This window comes from Cavia porcellus, unplaced genomic scaffold (genome assembly GCF_034190915.1).
Source record: "Cavia porcellus strain 051 isolate PalLab524CR breed Dunkin Hartley unplaced genomic scaffold, mCavPor4.1 scaffold_2, whole genome shotgun sequence".
NCBI classification, from domain to species: Eukaryota; Metazoa; Chordata; class Mammalia; order Rodentia; family Caviidae; genus Cavia; species Cavia porcellus.
This window is the reverse complement of record NW_026947485.1, coordinates 92,320,176-92,339,939: the sequence shown is the minus strand read 5'-3', so window position 1 is coordinate 92,339,939 and position 19,764 is coordinate 92,320,176. Positions and strand designations below refer to the sequence as shown.

Here is a 19,764-nt window from a genome sequence, read left to right as displayed (position 1 = left end):
TTTTTCAAAGAATTCTCCATTCAGTTTTTGTTTCACCCTTTGAACACCACTGAAAGATTATGGGAGTGGGTGTCATTGGCCTCATTGGACAGGTGAAGACACTGAAACTTGGGAGGGATTTGTCCAAGGCCCTAGAGCCTCTGAGCAACCATTGTGGGGCTCCCTGGCCCAAACTCAGGGCATCGGCACAGGTTGACTCTCGGGAGAGTGGCAGGGGAGCAGTAGTCTTAGAGACACTGGGTTGGGAAGCTACTCACATCAGGAATGAAGGGAGGGTCCAACATCCCAGCCTCCAAGCGCTTGAAGTTCATGTTCCTGAAGAAGGGGTGCCTCTTGACCTCGGCTGCGCCCTCCTGCTGGCAGCCCAGCCTCTGCTTTGCATCTTTGGTGAGCAGCTATGACAAGAGAGCCTCTTGAGCACACCCCTGGGCCCCTCCTCCAGTCTGGAGGCTGGAGGGCAACGGAGTGCTGGAACATCTGTGCCCACTGTCCTCCCCGCCCGTGCCCTGCGCCCTCCTGACCTCCCTGTTCCAGCCTCCTCCGCCAGTGCAGACCCGACCCCACCCCCACTGCAAAAAGGGCCTCAGGACAATGACCAGGTTGTCTTTGCAAGGACTAGGTTGTATTTAGACTCTGACAATGTCCACCTGTGGTGGCAACCTGGGGCCCACACCACGGTTTCTTTCCACTGGTGTAGAGAATTGAGCTCTGATCTCCTGTTCCAAGAAACCCCAGAGAGGCAGGGCTTCCTGCGTAGAGCTGGGACCCGCAGCTGCAGTCCCCGAAGCACATGCTGGCTGTACAGGCAGGTGGTAGAAAGAGCACAGTAAAGGTGAGCTGGGCTGGGACACGAAGGACTGTCAGCCAGGGACCAGGGCTTTTGCTTTTCTCAAGGGATGCTAGGAGATACAGTTTCTCTGTGAAATTTCATTTTTAAATCTTAGCACTTTGCCTACCGCTCACCTTTCTAATACATTCCACACAGGCTGAACAGGACCCCAACATGCAGGCCCGGTTTGCCGCTGTATTATCTGGTGTATATCATAGGACAGCAAGTGTGACTGGGGTGGGTGGCCAGGCGCAGAGGCTTTTAGAAGGGGGAGAACTCGGAGGGTTAAGACAGGTGAGATGTGGACGCTGGAGGGCCAGAGGGAGATAGAACAGGTCTAGGTTGGGCATGCAACAGGGACCGATGCAGGTGGAGGCTGAAGGCTGAGCCATGGGCCTAGACCTGGGGGAGGGCAGTGAGACGTGTGACCTTCTGCACCACAGGGCCCGGGCTGCCTGAGTCCTATGTCCGCCAAGATGGGATATTCCTGAGACTGCTTCCTTGCTGATTGTACAGCAGCCTTCCCAGGCTTGTAGGGTGGGAGCTGCCGGAGTCCAGGAAAGTCCCACAGGCTCAGGGCCTCCATGGTTTCACTAAGACAAGTGAGCTGCTGGAGGGCACGGGGCAGCTCTGACTGCAAGGCCTACGAGATTACTGTTAAAGGTGAGGAGAGGCCCAAGACTGGATTATGAAGACACCAGGATTACTTGTAAGAGAAATGGTGGTTCTTCTATGGGTGAGAGATAGGGACCAGTGGTTCCACACTGCACACAACAGGCCATATTTATAGGACCAGCAGGCTTGGCTGCTGCTTTTCCTTCAGTGGCCACGAGGAGGCAGCAGAGGGACAGCAGCGTCCCAGGTCCTGCAGGGGATCATAACCCAAAGCCCTGCGCAAAGGAAATCTGTGAGGATGGGGGTTGGCATTCTCTCCGCCTACTTATACTCTCAACATGGCCCATGTCTCAGACCTCAGAATTCCTGACGCTGAGCTGAGGCAGTCAGCAATGCTCTGGGCACACCCGACACCCTCTGCCACAGCCTTGTCCAGTCCGGTCACGCCGGGTAGATACTGCCCCTTGGCATAACCAAGGATTGCCAGCTTTCTCTGACCTGTGCTGTACTGTTCCTTTAGTCTCTGCACCCCAACTTCGGCTGCAGCCACTACATGGGTCTCTTTGAGGCCTCACAGCCTGTTGGCCCACAGGCTACAAAGTTCGCGTGTGGCACTTTACCACAGCCCCTCCCTGCGTCTCTCATACATGTGAATGACAGACCTATGGCTCCCAGTCCTCCCCCTATCTCTGTGATGTAAGACAGAAGCTGGTAGCAGGAAATGGTGGAGAGGGATGGGCAGGAGAAGGGGCTTCCAGGACTGGGGAACTGACTCCCTCCGCTCTGGACTGCTAGCAGAGGGTCTGGGCATTCTGGAAGCAGGACCACAGCTGCTTTCATCAGCCCCAAGCTGCTCTTCCCTCAGTCCCGGGCTGAGCTGATCTCACATGCCACACTTGCAACAAGGCCACAGTGGATTCAGAAAGGTGGGAAGCAGAGGGGCCCCTTGGGAGTCCTGTCTGGTCTCCTGCAGCTCTGGGTGTAGCGTGGCTTCAGGAGGGGAGTCTGTGCACTTGCAGCTATGCGGAGTTGGACACTCAGGCCTTTCTTATCCTCATAGGGCTAGCTCAGAGGGCAGATTCCTGTAGTCTGGACTTGGAAGCCTGACAGTCAGGCAGGAGCAGGAAGTGGCCATCTCCCCACAAAGCCAAAGGAAAGGCCGAAGGCCAGTCCTGGAGTGTGGCCCTCCTGCGTAAGAGGAGAGGCAGCAGACCAGGTGGACCCCACCCTGGCTTCACACTTCTGATGGCGCCTATCACCACTTCCTCCTCCTGGCTGCCAGTCCACAGGCAGTCCCTGTCCACCCAAGCTGCCTGAACAGTGGCCCCATGTATGTCCTACCCACAGATGAGACAAATCTCACTATGCATAAATGCCATCCCATGGATACTTAGCTGGTGTCACTCTGTCCAGTGGATGGAAAACTTTGCTCAAAGACCATGAAAATATCACTGCCACTTCTGCAGCCCTTAGTCTCAAGCCAGTGCCACTAGGGGCGAGCTGGGGAGAGGAGGAGGCCTCAGGTCAATGGACCTCAAGGTCCCTTTGTATCTCAAGCACGAGCTCGGACCATCACTCTTTACCGTGTGCTGACTTTCTCACTTGGACATGAGGGTGTCAGTCCCCACAGCCCCCTTCCCTTACATCACAGGGTGCCCTGCCCCCAGCTCCAGGATTCTCCAGAGGGCTCTGCCTGTCACCCTACCCCCAGCAGGGAGCACCAGCGACTCTGCTTGCCGGGCTGCACCATCCACATCCAAGTACATCCTGACCCTGTCCCTTCAGGCTGTTTGGTACTCTGGGGACAGACTCAAGGCTGGCAGGGGAGCCAGCACTGGACAGCAGCCCAAGGGCAGTGTCCGGCTCACCAGAAACTCACCATCCTGCAGATGGACTTGGCCTCCTCAGAGAACTTGTGGGAGTATACCTCCTCGGTCTCCAGGACCCTGCGGTCCACCTCCTCCCGCTTCACCTTCTCCTTGCGGCCACGGAACGGTGACTGGCCCTCGATCATCTCGTAGATGAGGCAGCCTAGGCCCCAGTAGTCAGGGCTCAGGCCATATCGCTGGTTGTTGAGGACCTCTGGAGCTGGGGGAAGAAGGGAAGGCACATGAGGGCCAGCAGGCTGCAGGACAGAGCCTGAGAGAATGGGCCAGCTCTGCCTGCTCCTCGCCCCGGCCGGGCCTTGGGTGTCCTAGAGTAAAGTTCATGGCTGGGACTTGTCCACACCAAGTGCCACCCACCAGCTGCTGTAGGTGACACCTCCACTGGGGGTCCTGCTCTCATGGTGCTTTTCCACGCCCCAAAGGGCTCTCATGGTGGTTTCAGAACTTAGACCGCAGTGGATGGACATGTCCTGCCCCCTTGATGTCTCCCCAAATAGAATATGTGTTGCCCTTTTCTCGGTCCTGTCCCAGCGACAGGCATGACACCGGGCACCCGGCAGGTGCTGTACAGATCCTTTCTCAGCAAGTAAGGGTGAGTCCACTCAAAGTCCAGATGATTGTAAATGCATCTGGAACTCAGATAACCTCTCACTATGTCTTCCCTACTGTGCTGATAAAATGAATTCACCACTGAAAGATAAAAAAGACAACTCCATGTCATGGGCAGCCAGTGGCGGCTGTACCATACACACACTGGTATGCATAAGACAGGCTGTGCAGACAACGGCCATAATTCTATGTGCAGGAGACAGGTGTACATGTAGGCACATAGACTAGTGTACCTATCGTCCACCCACTCATCATCTGTGTCTGTCTGTCTGTATCCGCCAGCAGTGACATGTGCACATATACTCCACATGCACACATAAACTCCAAAGGTTGCCAAATGTCACACAGTCTGAAAAGAACTCTTCACCACCAGAAACAAAGCACTGAAACCCACACATCTACCACAGGCACCACCTGGGCAGGAGACAAGAAGGTACCTGCTCCGGGGTTCCCCACCTCCCAGAGTCAGTGGAGTAAGCATGTGAGGTGTACAGGAAGAAGCCCAGGGGATGCCCCCTTCTGGAAGGGGATTCTTGGATCCCAAGATTTAGCTCCAGGTCTTCTCTCTGAAGACTGTGGGATGTTGGTCCTGGAACAGGCTAAGGGAGGCAGGGCTGGCCCCTACCTAGACCCATGCTTGGTACCACAGCAGGTCCTGGCAGTGTGAAGCCTCCGAATGCTCTCCTCCTCTTGCAGCGCCCTCCAGAAGGGCTCTCTACCTACCAACCACCTTGACTCCTACTTCTCCCCCAGGGGAGCTCTGTACCAGGCTCTGGCCACCAACCCCTGCCCCTCCGTGACCTGGCTTTGACACAGCAGGGGTTCGCTCAGGGCTATGGAGAGTTCAGTTTAGTCAGGACACATCCTGGGTCCCAGTTGCCACCCCTGGCTAAGGCCACCCACCCAGCAGCACTGGGGCAACCACACCCTCACTTCTGACCAGGGTGCCAGAGACTGAAGGACCCCAGGGCGGACCTGGGGAGGCTAAAACTGTGGTGAGCACAGGGCCACGCTCACCCATGTAGCCAACGGTGCCCACCCGGCCACGGATCAGGTCTCCCTCAGGAATCTTCACCGCCAGCCCCAGGTCTGAGATCCTGATGTGGCCTGTGGAGGACAGAAGGGTCAGCAGGCTGGGACAGTCGTGTAGACCCCTGGCCTATCCTGAGCCAGGCTGAAGGCAGGTAAGGCATGTGAGCTCTCAGGGTTTTCATCAGTCTAACGTCGATGTGACCCTAGTCTACCCACCCAAGGTGACCACAGGAACTTGGGAGAGCCCAGGTGTGGCGTGATATGGTTAACTACACTTTTTAGGAATAAAATACAAAGATGCAGAAGGATGCCTGCATTTGGCTGCATACTGGCCAAATCTACTCATAAAATGCCCTCATGAGCTTCCTGGAAGGCTGAGGTCGCAAAGTGTGAAACATTTTGGCCTGATTCTGGGATTGCTTCACAGGAAAACTATGAGATTCTCCTGACATTTTGCAACAATTTGCTTAAGGGAAAAAATTATAAAGTCATTTGGAAAGCAACTCCCTGCCCTGCTGTACTGGTCTTTAGGGATGTTTTCTTTTCTTCTTCCTTTTTTTTTTCCTTTGGAGAAGCTAGAAGGGCAAATGTTGGGCCTGGCCTGTGACGAGGAGAAAGAACCCCTCATAGGTCTGGCTCCCAATTCCTGGTAGCACCACACTGAGAGCTCCACCTCTTCCTTTGGTGGGGTCGTAGCTTTGTACCCCCATAGGAAAGAGCATGGCCCATCCCACTGGACGTGGATACCAGGTCTCCTGTAGCCTGGACTCCTGCAAGGCCCAGTCCAGAGGCCTTTGCCAGGCCAAAGCTTCATGGTATTGCTGGGGACCTTGGCAGGCTGGTTCTTCTGAGCCTCAATCTTATTATCTGTAAAATAGGCCCCAGATGCCACCCCACCCCCTCCTTGGATATGGGACAATCTAATGAGGCAGAAAATGGGAAAACTGTTTTCAGCTGTGAACTCAGTGGTGAAGGGGTCATGCTTGCTACCCACATGCCAACACCCAAGAGGAAACAACAATGGATTATACAAATAATACTGCTGGCACACAGCGGGCCAGTGTCTACACCAGCCACTCATCCAGCACCTTTATGTCTGTCCCTCTGCTCTTTCTCTTGGCTTGGTCACACTGCTTCTTCATCACCCAGGAGCTTTATTTACTCCCGTTGCTCCCCAGAGCTCAGGGCTGAGGAATGGGAGTGGGGCCCCTGCCCTCTGCTCTGTGGTCTCCAACCCAGCTCTCCCACCCGTCTCTGTCAGTCAGCCCCATACCCCATCAGAAAAGGCTCTCCGAGTCTCCCTGACTTACCATAATCGTCCAACAGGATGTTTTCGGGTTTCAGGTCTCTGAAAGGGAAAGACATCAACCATTTCAGAGTGGCGGTTCGGGGCAGCGAGGACACACGAGCATCTGGGTTGACTGCCCTGAGCCACAGGGGCCTGCGTCCCACGGGGGTCTCCTTTCCACCTGGGGCCCAGGCCATCTGGTCTCTCTGGGTCAAGAGCATCTTGAGCTTATTTCTTTCCTTCCAATAATTTAAAACAAATGCTGCCATCTGCTGCGGACATCTCCCCGACACGGGAATGTGAGCGGGAAGGTCAGGAAAGGCCTGCCCGGGCAGCCGTCCAGACACAGAGGGCTGCAGGGCAGAGGAGACTGGCTGCTCTGGTGACACAGCCCATTGAGAGCTGGGGCTCTCAAGGAGGAGCAGGTCCTAGGGATGAAGGAAGGGAAGCAACTGAGCCCCAGGCACCAGGTAGAGGGTGGGCCCAGGAAACAGACTATGTGGGACAGGTCCTGGGAGGCTGGTTTACCCCCCAAATCTGTCCCAGCCTTGGGGAAGCAAGCCACAGCTGTGAGTGCGGCTGCTTTACTCTGTTTTTAGCCTGTCTTCTCTTTGATAACAGGATCTTGTTTATAAAAAGGGAAATATCGTCTCCCCAGGATGCGAGGCTGGCATCAGAAGAGCCTGGCTTCCTTGGTGAAAGGTCTTCTCTGTGGGTAAAGGAACAGCACTGAGTGGGGTGTGTGCCCCTCAGTTACCCTGCAGGACAAACAGATCCAGGGTCCAGATCTCATGCCAGCTGTCCTCATGGGAGTGCTTAATGCATCCAAATCCACTGGGCAGCCTCACAAAGTGACACTAGTGTTTGTATGCTTATTTATGACATGATATTTTGTGGTTGTTGTTTACATCAGCTCTGGCTGTGTTAAGGGGAAGGCAAGAGGGTAGAAGGGAGGGTGGGCACGAACAAAGCATGATACATGTATAGAAATGTCAGTGAATCCTGTATGATTAATATGCATTAATAATTACAATTAGTTAAGGGCAAAACCCGTCATGTCATCTCAATAATTCCCTGGGTTGGGTCACCCGCTCACTAAGGGGCCTAGGCCAGAACCCGGCCCATTGGGAGGCCACAGCAAGTGCTCAGGCCAGGGAGGACACACTGGATTCCTACCTCCCTAGAGGAAAGGGAAGTGGGGCTCCAAGAGATTTCTGTTTTCCTTCTTTCAAATAAAGGGCAATCAAGGAGGGTGCTATTGTTCAACCCTAGGGAAAATGTTCTGACTCTCTTTTTCACTTGTATGAAAACAAAACAAAACCAAACCACAAGCAGGGAGATGGTATGGGGGGGAAGAGCATTCTTTCTTATTTACAGAATCCTTCTGGGTTCTCAAGAAAATCTCCACCTAGAGGTCCACCTACCGCCTGGGCTGTCTGCATGCCCAGGGTCTGCTGGAGTCCCATGCTGGTGGTCCAAGGGTGTGGACTTCTTGACATCGTCCTTACCTTTCAGGAACTTCCTAGGTATGGTTTAGATGGACAATGGCAGAAATCGATGTGCTATAGTAAACAGCTTCCGCTAGGCCCCTTGCAAACTGGGATGCAACTGTTCAGTTTCCAAATATCAATATTTGCCTCCATTTAAACTTAGGATGGACGATTTCAATGTTTACTTAAAATGTGGTCAGCAAAAATATTTTTAGAATCATTTGCAAAGGGCTGTAATGATCACATGAAGTCCACGGCTCACTGGGAGGAGGATCTAGACACATGGCCTTAGAGTCTAGCTGTGTGACATGGAAGCTGAGGAGATGGGTAAAGTTGGAGCAGACTGAAGATGGGCTAGAGCAGGACATGTGCCACTCTGAAGCTTGCTTGTGGACACTGATCCTCCCTAGGACTTCCTGGGGCTGATTCTAGACGGTGGCCGCTGGGGACCCCTGAATTCCAGTGTTGGGTTGGTGAAGATGGGTGATCATGGCCCATCCCCAGATAGGAAGAAAAGTCAGTTTGTGGAACGTTGTTCCACATGCTTGGCTTTGAAACTAGTGGAGGCCAGAGAATGTGGCCAGAAGGTGGTTCTGTTCACCTGCTCAGTTCCAGAAAGCTTTGGGCCTCCAGAAGAATCCATCTGACTGTACACCCTCATCCTGTCCACCTGGGTCCTCATGGTGAGGATGACATCTCACTAGAGAGCTGCAGGGGTCCACCTCCACCCATGCAGACTCCACGGAGCTTGCTCACCTGTACACAGTGTTCTCGCGGTGCAGGTCCTCCAAGCCACAGAGGATCTCTGCTGCATAAAACAAGGCTCGCTCCTCCTCGAAGCCCGGGTTCCCCATGTTGTAGATGTGAAACTTCAGGTCACCTCCATTCATGATGGTTAGGACCAGGCACAGCGCATCCTTGGTCTCATAGGCATAAGCCAGGTTGACCTGGGAGCACAAGAGCAATGCCATGGTGAGGTCATGAGGATGACTGCCATCTACTTCCACTTCCCGTCCCAGGATGCTTGAAGCTGAGGGCTGGAGGGGGAACACAGCAGCCTTACATCACCACCCCGCATCTAGACAGCCTCGTGGTGATACTGCCTGTTGCCTCTCTGGGCTGATAAAGGACCCATGTCCAGCTCCTCCCAACAAGTGGTTCAAAGTGAAGAGCAAGGAGGAGAGGCAGGCGGTAGCCCAACTTCTCCACAGTCCTACTTACACAGTGTGCCTGCACACTGTGAAAGCACATGCATCCATTGCCAGTTAAATCGGGGTGCTGTCTTGTCGGGTGGTCAGAAAAGCAAAGATCGACTGCTTTCTGGGGCATGGTGACAGGGCTGGGAATAGCCAGTGGGGCATCAGGGAGTACAACATAGTCTGAGCAAAGCTTTCTTTTGCAGGAGGATATGTCTCATCCACCTGTCAAGGGGTCCCAACGTGCTGTACACTGAGGCCACGGGATAGCAGGAGAGGTAGACAGTGCTGGGATTGAAGCAAATTGCACTAGATGGGGTTCCTTCTTCTCTTTTCCACTGAGTGAGCCTGCCTAAATGAAACCCAGCCATCTCGGACCAGGCTAGCTTGAGTGCAAACACCAGGAACAATAATAGGTACCTCGGAGGCAAGGAGACAAAATGGATCTTGAGGGTGAGCACGGGCATGGGGACTGTGCCACCAACTACACCACCTGCTGCAGTTGCTCCTGTTCTTTTCCTGTCTCTCTTTCCTGCTTCCTGCATCATGATGGAAATAGTTTTGCTTTACTGCACGTTCCCATCAGGTTGTGCCCAAAGCAATGGGGCCACCTGATCTTGGAGTAGGATCTCCAGAACTTTTCTCTTTATAAGCTAAGTGCCTCAGATATTTTGTTATAATGATGAAAATCTGACTAATACAAAGCACACTAAGGAGTTCCCTTCTGGGGCCATGCATGGCACAAGGTCAGCAAATATCCAGCCATCAAAGCCAATGGAGATGTTGTGGCTCAGGTGTGCCAGGCACATGGCCCTTTCCTTGAGCACTGCTCCTCCTAGGTGAGGCTCTTCAGCTAGCACTGAAAGTGACCAGGAGTCAAAGAGGCTTGGGCAAAACTTGACCATTGCTTGCCTTGCCCTCTTCCTCCTGCCACATAGAACTGCACCACCAATCCCCCTTCTTCCTACACAAGGCTGGCAGTTGGGGACAGCCTGGGATAAGACCATAAGACCCAAATTTTGGTCTCCTCTGAGTATCATTTTATAAAACCACCTTCCCCTGATGAATGCCCTAAGACCTAGGTGGATGTTGGTATCTCTCTTCCTGTGTACAGTTGGGAATTTAACTGGGGAAAGCTTGATGGCGGTCATCTGAGAACAGCTATCAAGTGGAAGATGCACAGATAGAAATAGAAATTTCTGTGCTAGGAATATACCCTATGGATACACTTGCAGAAACTACCAAAGGCATGTTCAAAGATGGATGGTGCAGTGTTGTTTGTAGTGGTTTGAAAATGAGAAGTGTTTCCATCTGTGGGGATTGGTTACACACAATAATAATGTTGCAGAACAATGACATGCAGCTTTCAAAATAAGGTGCCACAGCTAGTACAGTGGCACAAACCTATAAGCCCAGGACTCTTGGAGGCTGAGGCAGGAGGATTACGAGTTTGAGCCAGGCGAATTTAGGGAGTTAGCAAAATCCTATCTCAAAATTAAAGAAAAACAATAATAAAAAAAAAAGGACTTGGAATATAACTCAGTGCAAAGGTTCTAGATTCAAGCCCCAGTATTGAAAAATACTGGCCAGAGAAAAAGATATATAGCTTAAGGGAAAAATATTGCGGCATAAGATGTATAGGAAGATCCTGCTGGCTAAAAATAATAAAGCGTATACATGAATAAAACATGTCTGGAATGATTACTAAAGAGGGAGGCATTTATTTTTATTGTGTACTCTCTGCTGTTTGAATTTTTTACAGTGTGCATATAAATTAGCTTTTATAATAACACATGGCAGAGACATTTACAGCTGACCAAATATCCATGCACTCCTCCACATTTCCCAGCCTCCCCTGCAGCTTGCTTGTCCCTTGAGGTGACAACAGACTGTAGGTGCAAGGGTGAAATGTCCTTCTGCATCAATAAAAGGTCCCTGTGGAGACCCAGGCTCCAGAGGGCATAGCTGTGAGACAGAGGAGGTTGCAGCCAACTTGCCTGTACTTGCTGTGATTGACAGATGAACTTCTCTTGCCTGTGGCTATTTACAGTCTAATTTGTTACTGTAGCGGAGCCTCACCTAGACTGACTAACATTGCCTCTCTAGGAAACTCCACCACAGTGGCCTCCAGTATGATGAAACCAGCTCAGAGGGTCTGTAGAACCAGAGCCTCTTAGCTGGGTTCAGGGCAGACTTGTTTGCTTGCTGAGGAGTTGACTGGGTGATCTCCAGGGGTGCCACTCACTGCCAGCTCTTGACTGTCAGCCAGGAGAGGCCTCCCAGTGCTGTGTGGCAGAGGAAAGCTCTGGCTGCCTTTTGTACCTTTCTGGATCCTCTTCCTAACTTTGGGGATGGGGACCTGCCACACTGGCAGACTACTCCCTTATACAGAAGGGAAGTCCCGGCCACCAGAAGGGCAGGTCTCATGCTGGTCCAAGACACTCACCACAAACTGGCTGTTGACCTTCTCAAGAATCTGCTTCTCATTGAGCGCCATGGACTCCCCTTTCCTCTTTTTTATCCTCTTCTTCTCCAAGCGCTTGCAGGCATACATTTTACCTGTGGCCCGAACCTGGCAGGCACAGACCTGAGGGACGAGAAGGTCACCAAGGTCACAGAGGCACTGCAATGGTCTGCCGGAGCCCCTCCATGTTCAGGATGCATTAGGGCCACAGCACACTAGGCCACTGCTGCCCTGGCCCTGGCCTTGTGAGCATTTGAAGGTTCAGGACCAGCCTTTCATATAAATGTCTAGCAGAGGCTTTAAAGCACCATCCCCCTCACAGAAAGGACAACAGAACTTTCTCTTGCAAGCTGCTGGCAGGAGAGGTTTCATTTTGGTCAGTGAAGGAGGCCTTCGAGAATCCCAACTTTACAATTCAGGGCAATGGCTACCGGACATTTGGGCTCTAGTTGTAGTTCTGCTCCTTACTGGCTGTGTAACCTTAGCGGGAACACACAACTATTCTGAACTTCAGCTTCTGTCATCTCTAAAATGGGAACAACAAGGCTTGACCTCACACATGGGGTCCCAGTGTGAGAGCACCTGGCAATTGCAGCATCCCTGCCTCCACATCTCTCTCCTGGAATCATCTCAGAGATGAGCCCATCTCTCCCCAGAGCATCCCTGCCTGAGGCTGGGTAGAGGCTGACTCCAGTTCACTTGTCCAGTGCTCCTGCCAACACCCCCTTTCCCTCCCATTCACATCCCAAGTGCCCCAGGGCCTGGGGCCCTCCCCTCCCCACTGCCACCAGATGGCTCCAAGAAGCCCGGCTTAAGAGACACTCAGGGCAGATCTAGGAGGGACAGGAAGAGCACACAGAGCCCAGGAACTTTCAGCAGAGAGCACTATAGTTCACTTACCTCCCCGAAGCCCCCTTTCCCCAGCACTCGGTACTGCCTGAAAGTGTTTTTGGTCACCGGTTGCCTGGAAAGAAGCAAGAACCTGACATTGGTCTCCTTGAGTTACAGTTCAGGAGCCACAAGAAATGGACCTGGGCACTGCTGAAAGCAGCTGTGGAGGCACAATCCCCAGACCTCTGATCACACCAGGGGTCCCCAGAAATCACTGCTGCAGACTGGATCTTCCAGGGCTTACTCTTCAAGGGTTGGAGTTCATATCCCAGGCTCCTGGCTCTGATGGCCAGCATCTGAATGGCCTTGGCTTGGTCAGCAGGGTGGGGCGAGGACTTGAAAAATAAGTCCGGAGTGCTAGCTGCACCCCATAGGGTGTCTCTCTCCGAAAATACAGGGAGAGCAGAAGGGGCCCCAGAGGAGGCCTCTAAGGATGGGAGGAGACCACAACCCTCCCTCGCCTGCACAAAGCAGACCACTGTTCCTCTCCGATAGCACCTGTAGCCCCTAGTGACAAATCTGCTAGCTTCAAGGTATTCTTTCCGATCATCAATCCCCAACCATTCCCCTACTGGGAACCCTTGATTATATTTCCCTCATTCATTTAGGATGCTAGAAGATCGTGAATGTCCGTGAATGAAGTCATGAAGTAATCATCACACTGTGTCTCCTGAAACCCCATTTTAACTAGCCAAACCCACTTATCACACCTAATCAGACAGTTCAGACTTCCAGGAGCTAGCAAGTAAGAGGCCATCTAGTTGAACCAGAGATTCCATGAGGAGAGAGCTTCCTTTTCGTCCCTGGCTTGTTTGGCAATGAACAATCATTTTAGAATGTGAAAACTGGCTCTTAGGTCTCCTGGACTGTGAGCAGCCCTCTTCCCAGGAGCCCTGACCAGGGGCTGAAGGGAGACTGACTTGGGCCAAAAAACTAGGTCAGCTGAACAAAGCGCAATGTACCTCCAACTGCCCAGCAGCTCTTGAACCAATGCATCTTGTGCAGAATCCTTTTAGTCACTGGGGCTGATAACGGTTTGGATTTTACTGGTAGCCACATCTGCAGAACCCTGGATATTCTTGGGATAACTTTGAGAAACCAGAGCATTCTGGGGCCTCCACCACTCCAATTCACATGCCACGACTCACTGGTGTTCTCAAGGGGCATGGCGCCCACTCCCCATGGACAAAGCTGCCCCTCTGCAGCCCCTTCCTTTTCTTCCTCTGCACAGAGCGCTCAGGCGGCCTAAGAGTAAATCCACCCTGCGCTGGCACCCGCCATGCGGCCCCGGGAGCCTTTCCTACAGCTGCCCTCGAAACCACATGAAGGCGGCCAGGGCCTAACAGTTTACGATACATGGAGAACAAACAGTCAGTCGACATTACCACAGAACTCGTCGGCTAGGGAGAAATGAGTGTAATACAATTTCCCAGGAATTTCTTGGTTAACCTTGGAAGGGAAAAAAAAATCTCTTTAATATTTCAACAGTACAGCACTAACAGGCCATGATCTTGTTTAGAAAAAGAAAAATGGGAGGAAGGCGAGGTGCTGTCAGTCATCTGGGGCATTGCTAGGCTAGGATCCTGCCCTGTTGGCTCCAAAACCCTAATGCATTCTGAAGGATGATCTCTTAACTTCTTTGTAGTCAGTGCACAGAGTAGAAATGTGCATTTCATACAGTTGGTACAGGCGAGGAAGATGAAAGCCAGTGGCCACAGTATTCCATAGGAATCACAGTGCTCGGTGGACTAAGAGCTGAGAGCCTGAGTGAGGGACACTGAGTTCATGCGTTAGCCTTGCCAGGCCTTTGTGTGTGGCCAGGGCCCACCCGTCAGCCTCTCTGAGCCCTTGCATCGCTGGTAAATGGAGACAATGAGACAGCCTGTGTATCCATCCTGGGGTCCCTTGTAAGCTGCTGTTTGGAGTGTTGGTGTCAATATTTGAACCCCTTAGAGTGAAGGGCTGAACTCTTCTTGGGGTCTCTAGATAACAACACTCCTGCTCAGTGCACCTGTACGTAGGCTCCAATCACCCTGGCACTGGCCTCAGGAGGTGGGACTATTCTGTTCCTACTCTAGCTGAGAACAACTGGGCTTCAGGAGATGGAATGAGCTGCTGGGCTCTGGCTGCCATGTACTGAAGTGGGATTATGGTCCCACCTTCCAGGGCCACCCTGCCACCCTGGTCAGGCAGGTGCAGATCAGGGTTGTATGTTACACAGCCCAGGGCTCCAGGGCAGGGATGCATGTGATGAAATACATCCCCACCAGCATGGGCTGCTGAGTCCTCAGAACTAGGACAGAGCCTGTGGCAAGGCTGGCCACTCACTCACTATTGAATGGAGAGGCAAGGGCACTGCAGGCCCCACGGTGACTGCCAGAAGTTGATGGTCTGCAGCCGAATGCCTGCCTTCTGCACAGTGGAGCCTTGTTCCAGCACTTGCTATGGTATTTTATCTCATTCTCACCCCTAGCTTATGATGCTGGCATGATTACCCCCCATTTTCCAATGAGGGAACTGGGGTGGTGAGGTGAGCTACCCAACAGAGGCCCTCCTCACAAAGAGGCAGCCGGGACTCAGACCTGAGGCTCTGGTACTCAGCAGCGTTTCTGGGCTGACTTTCCCCGCTGAAGCCCTCCAGAGGCTCTGATGTGCAGGTACAGGGTGGCCAGTGGTGGTTATCAGGCCAACAGAGAAGACTATTCTTTGGTCACTGTGTCACTACTCTAGCCAAAGTACAGAGCAATGTCCTGGCTAGTGGCTGCAGGCAGGGTGCTTCGCCAGGGAGGTTCTTTCTGGTGGGCACAAGGCAGGGCTGCAAATGCACTTCGAGGGGGCTCCAGGCCTGCAGCCTTTTAATCGACTGTAGGGGACCCAGTTTGCAATGATGCTGGACTACATGCAGGTGGAGGGCAGGATGGTTCCCTGCTCTGACCATGGAGTGTCTTGAAGGTTCTGAGTCCCAGAATTCCTGGGGAAGGGACCATGGGCTGTGAAAGGGGATGCTTCCACCTTTGTCTAACAGTTAGCAGCACGGATTTAGGGCCAGCAATTTAATCACACTGTTCCACAAATCCTGCAACATCATAGTGGATTGAGTACTGTACTGAGGGTTCTGGGTCAGGGGAGCCCCTCAGCTGCATACTGGTTGACAAGGCAATGTCTCTCCTCTACCTCATTAGTCATGGGGAGACGGCCATGCAACGAGAGCACTTTGAAAAGAACAAGACAGCAAATAAGCCATGAACAGATGCCTGTTATCACCTGTGAACAGAAAGATGGAAACTAAACTATAAGGAAAACCAACAGCTCCTTCCCCAGGAGGAAATCAATGCTGATGAAGCTGGGGAGAAGCAGGCGCTCAGGCAGAACTGGAGACTAAGGGTGGCTGTTTTGAAGGGTAACTCAACAGTCACTTACAGTATATAATCAGGTGCCTTTTGACTCAGAAATGTCTATGCTAGGAATTTTTCTACATGCACATGCAAAAGTACTTAAAGATGTATGTACAAAGTTATTCATTATTTAGAGAAGGCTGCACAAAAAATTGAGAAGTCTCAATATCCATCAACAGGGCATTGGGTTAAACAAAGGATGCACTATTTCAAAGAACTCTAATTTGCTAGCAGAGAAAGGTTAATCCCCAAAGAAGCAAGAATTTATGAAGCCTGCAAGAAGCCTGAATTTATGTGCACTTTAAAAAACACAGAGTAACTAGTTCCAGAACAGGGGAAGTAAGGTTCATCCTATTGTAATCACGGATCCCTGGGAAATAACTGGTTTTTTATACAGTCTCAGATGAAAACCAGCGCCCTCATCTCTCTCATTTGGATGCTGTCATGTTGGGGTGTGGGCCACTTACCTCTCTAACCACTTCCACTGGAGAAAGCGGTCAAAATACATGCTGTCCAGGTATTCGTGGAATGGTTCTCCCCTCAGGTAGTCATGGACAGACCTAGCTCAGACGGACAGAAGGATGAGCGTGTTATAACTCCAACCTCAAGTCTTTGGCATGCAAACAAACAAAATCTTACAATGATGTGGCACATCTGTCTGTGCCTTGCCTCTCTGCTGAAGGTTGTTTTAAACTGGTTGATCCTGTGACATTTAATTGGTGCCTGACTCTGTTGGGCACTTGGATATAATAGTGAATTTGGGGTGAACATTTTGATGGGGGAGTACAAATAGGAAACCATAAGCATTAAAGAATCCCAGAGATGTGTTGTCATGCATTAGGGTTTGGTGAGGTCTCTCTGAAGAAGAGACCCATGGGAAGAGATAAAGACTTACTAAGGCATGGGCAGGGTTGGGGGAAGGACTCAGAGGAAGTAGGGGTGGGGAGTGGGGACACAGCTCCTAAGGGATTTGAATTTGGTCTGGACCAACAAAACCACTGTGAGTTTGTCACGCATGCAGCAGAATTTGCTGGTCTTTTGGTGTGGGCCAGGTGCCAGGCTAGGGTCTTGGTTACTGGGGACTCCTCTGTGTCTTAGGCCACCAGAGAAGGGCCTGGGAAATTTCAAACTGGGCTGTAGGCAGGATCAAGCTGCTTCCCTTTGCAAAAGGGCCATTTATCTCAGGCACCTGGAGATGGGAAGGGACCATGGCAGCTTGAGGACCTCAGAGGTCATATCCTGCCAAAGCTGAAAGTAGGTCAGTGTGGGAGGCCAGGATGGCCTTTCCTCAGGGGCAGAGTCAGGGTGCCCCTGGCTACTGCTGCCCATCTCTCCATAGCACCTAATGCAGGGGTGGGCCCAAGGCAGCCTTCGCCAAATATCAGTTCTCACTGCAGCCCTCCAGCTCCTCCTTTGGCCCTTGCAGTTGCTGGCTTTGTTCTGTAAGGTCTATGAAGGCCAGGACTGTGGTCCTGTTCACCTTGGGATCCCTCAGAGCTAGCACAGGGCTAGGTACACAGCAGATATTCAGTGTCTGCATTAACTGCACAAAAGCTCTCCGGCTCATCCAGTTGTGTGAGGTGACACACAGGGTGTACTGATGTGCTTGTGTGTGTCAGTCCTTGGGCCGGGGAGTGCGTGTCGAGGCAGTGGCAGGGTTCATTGGTGCCAACTTGCCCTCCCCTCCCCCAGGGTGGCCCTGGAGCCTGCTAACAAGATATAGGGCTGCTGTGCTGGTAGCCCATGCACCCTCCAGCATCAGTGCTGTCTGGTTGTGATGGTAACAGTGGTGGGGGTCTGGGAGCCTAGGAGGGAGTTCCAGGCCATCCAGGTAGGGATGAAGGTTTTGCACATTCCTCTTCCTCAATAGGCTGGAGAGCCAGCAGCCCTCCGCAGTCTTGAAGTAGGTATTTTCTTTGGATGTGGCACTGTATTACAGTGCTCCACTCACCTGTGGAGGCAGTTTCAGCTCCCAGTGGATGCTGAAACTGGAGAGTGTCAAATCCTATATGCTAAGTTTTTCCCCTATGTAGAAACCTATGATAAAGTTTACATATAAATTGGGCACAGTATGACATTAACAATTATTAATGATAAACTAGAACAGTTATAGCAATACACTGTAATAAATTAAAACTCATGGATTGCTTAGTCTTGGAATTTTCCATTTAATATTTGCAAACCACATTTGACCATGTGTATCTAAAACTGTGGGAAGCAAACCCATGGACATGGGGAAACGACTATATACAAATAACTGGGGGGCTTGGCTGGAGCCCCAGGCACTGAAGGTCTAACAGGGGGAGACACAACAGCAGCCCCTTCCCTGGTGGCACAATGCCCCCAGCCCAGGTTGGCCAGATTGGCAAAGAACTTACTGTGCACAGGCGGAAAACAGCTCTTTACAGGGTCTCTGCAGGAGCTTGGCCTCTGTCTGGGACACCAGGTCTTGGCTGACTTGAGCGATGAAAACTGGGGACTGGAAGGAAAAAAGACAGGAAAGAGGTTAGTGACGAATGCGGTGGCTGGAGGTGCCCTACATGCCGGACTCTGGGTGAAGGTACTTGGGCTGCTCAGCCCAGTGTGGGTCCATCTCCTGCCTGGGCCACATGGGCAGTGTTCAGGGCTGGGTGAGAAGGTTCGGAGCTGAGATTTAGGGGGAGATTTCCAGCTTTGCTACTTCTAAGCTGTGTAATGTCACAGAGGTCACGTGGCTCTTCTGAGCCTCATGTCTCTTGTGGCCTGGGCCTGTGGCCAGAAGTGACAAAGCATGGGAGTGCTCCCTGCACCACAATCCAGCTCATCAGTGAGCCCGTCGACTCCCCTTGGCCACTCTGGGCCTGCTTCCTCTGAGGGTAACTGTGAAGAACTCAGTCCACCCCAGGCGGGGGGGGGGGGGGCGCGGGCAGGCTAGAGGGTTTGCAGTGGGAAGTGCGAATGGGCGGGAAGCTTCAGGAGGGGCCGTGGGTAGGTGTGAACTCAGTGGCTGTGGGGAATAGCACTGCAGCTGACAGACCTGGGTTTGAATCCTAGATCTGCTACCTGTGGCTGTGGCACCTTTGTTTTAATCACTCAGCTTTACTGTTCTCAGCAAGCTGATAGAGAATACTATTTTCTTCCAGAAGAATTCATGAAATGTTCAGGTTGAGCAATGTCCCGATCCTGCCATGTAAGTGGTGAAATAAATGTTACCGCTGTTAGCTCATTCCAGTAACTGGGGTGGAGTGCTGTTGTGTATTTCAAATTGGAAAAGAACAGTCTGGGAGTCTCTTTGTCTTATGAGGAGCAGTAGTGGCCTCACCCACCAGTCCGCTCCTGGCCATTCACACTCCACCAGCTGTTCCCTGGGCCTGACTTACCAGCTGGGTCTCAAGGTAGGGTTTTAATAAATTACAGGGAAAATTGTGAAAATTGCCGGGAGTGGGCTCAGAAAGACAGCATGTAAATGCATCTTTCTTCCCAAAGGATGCTGAAATCTGAAAGGCATGCTTTCTCTTCTAGCTACTGAGATGACTGCCTGCTTGGTTACTCCGCTTAGTCTGTTAGACAGTGCCTGCAGGGGATTGAATTGGGGGTGGCGAGGGAACCTGGCAACAGCTGGTTGATCCCTGACGTATTAAATCAGTGGCTTGTTTTCTATTCCCCATGGTTCTGAATAGTCAACCCCCCCCCTTCCTTTTTTCCTAGCCCTAGGCTTTCTGTAAGTTCACCCCTGTCCTGGGGTCTCCTGCAGACCCTGCATGGGAGGCAGCCCAGTGTCAGTGCAAAGCCATGGACATCAAGCACCAACCTTAAGCAAATTTCCCTGACAGCTTGTCATGAGCTCTTTTGGTGGTGGCAGCTGTCTCTCACCTTTCTCTACTCTGTCCTGGACCATCCCTCCTCCACACAACTCAAAACCACAATCTATAGGGCAGAGGCTTAATATTGCTGAGGGAGGCCAGGGCCAGAGTCAGGAGCCTAGGCAGGCTCAACCTGACCTCCTGCCTTGGCCATTTTGTGGCCCCATGTCCTTGTCTATCATAGGAAGGAGCTGCTCCTAAGATGCCCTGAGGCTCCTTGGAGATTT

The 19,764-nt window shown here is 52.0% G+C and overlaps 1 protein-coding gene across 3 annotated transcripts in view; it reads right to left on the bottom strand.

Moving 5' to 3' along the window:
• Positions 1 to 19,764, bottom strand: part of Grk5 (G protein-coupled receptor kinase 5) — a 215,301-nt gene that overhangs the window by 11,655 nt on the left and 183,882 nt on the right. For all 3 annotated transcript variants that reach the window (XM_003479633.5, XM_063244827.1, XM_063244826.1), the window contains exons 5-13: positions 18,074 to 18,174; positions 16,163 to 16,255; positions 12,310 to 12,373; positions 11,392 to 11,532; positions 8,506 to 8,696; positions 6,282 to 6,319; positions 4,957 to 5,046; positions 3,324 to 3,532; positions 258 to 395 (exon numbers count right to left, since the gene is read on the bottom strand). In XM_003479633.5, coding sequence (XP_003479681.2) covers positions 258 to 395; positions 3,324 to 3,532; positions 4,957 to 5,046; positions 6,282 to 6,319; positions 8,506 to 8,696; positions 11,392 to 11,532; positions 12,310 to 12,373; positions 16,163 to 16,255; positions 18,074 to 18,174 — 1,065 coding nt within the window. The remainder of the gene's footprint in view (positions 1 to 257; positions 396 to 3,323; positions 3,533 to 4,956; positions 5,047 to 6,281; positions 6,320 to 8,505; positions 8,697 to 11,391; positions 11,533 to 12,309; positions 12,374 to 16,162; positions 16,256 to 18,073; positions 18,175 to 19,764) is intronic.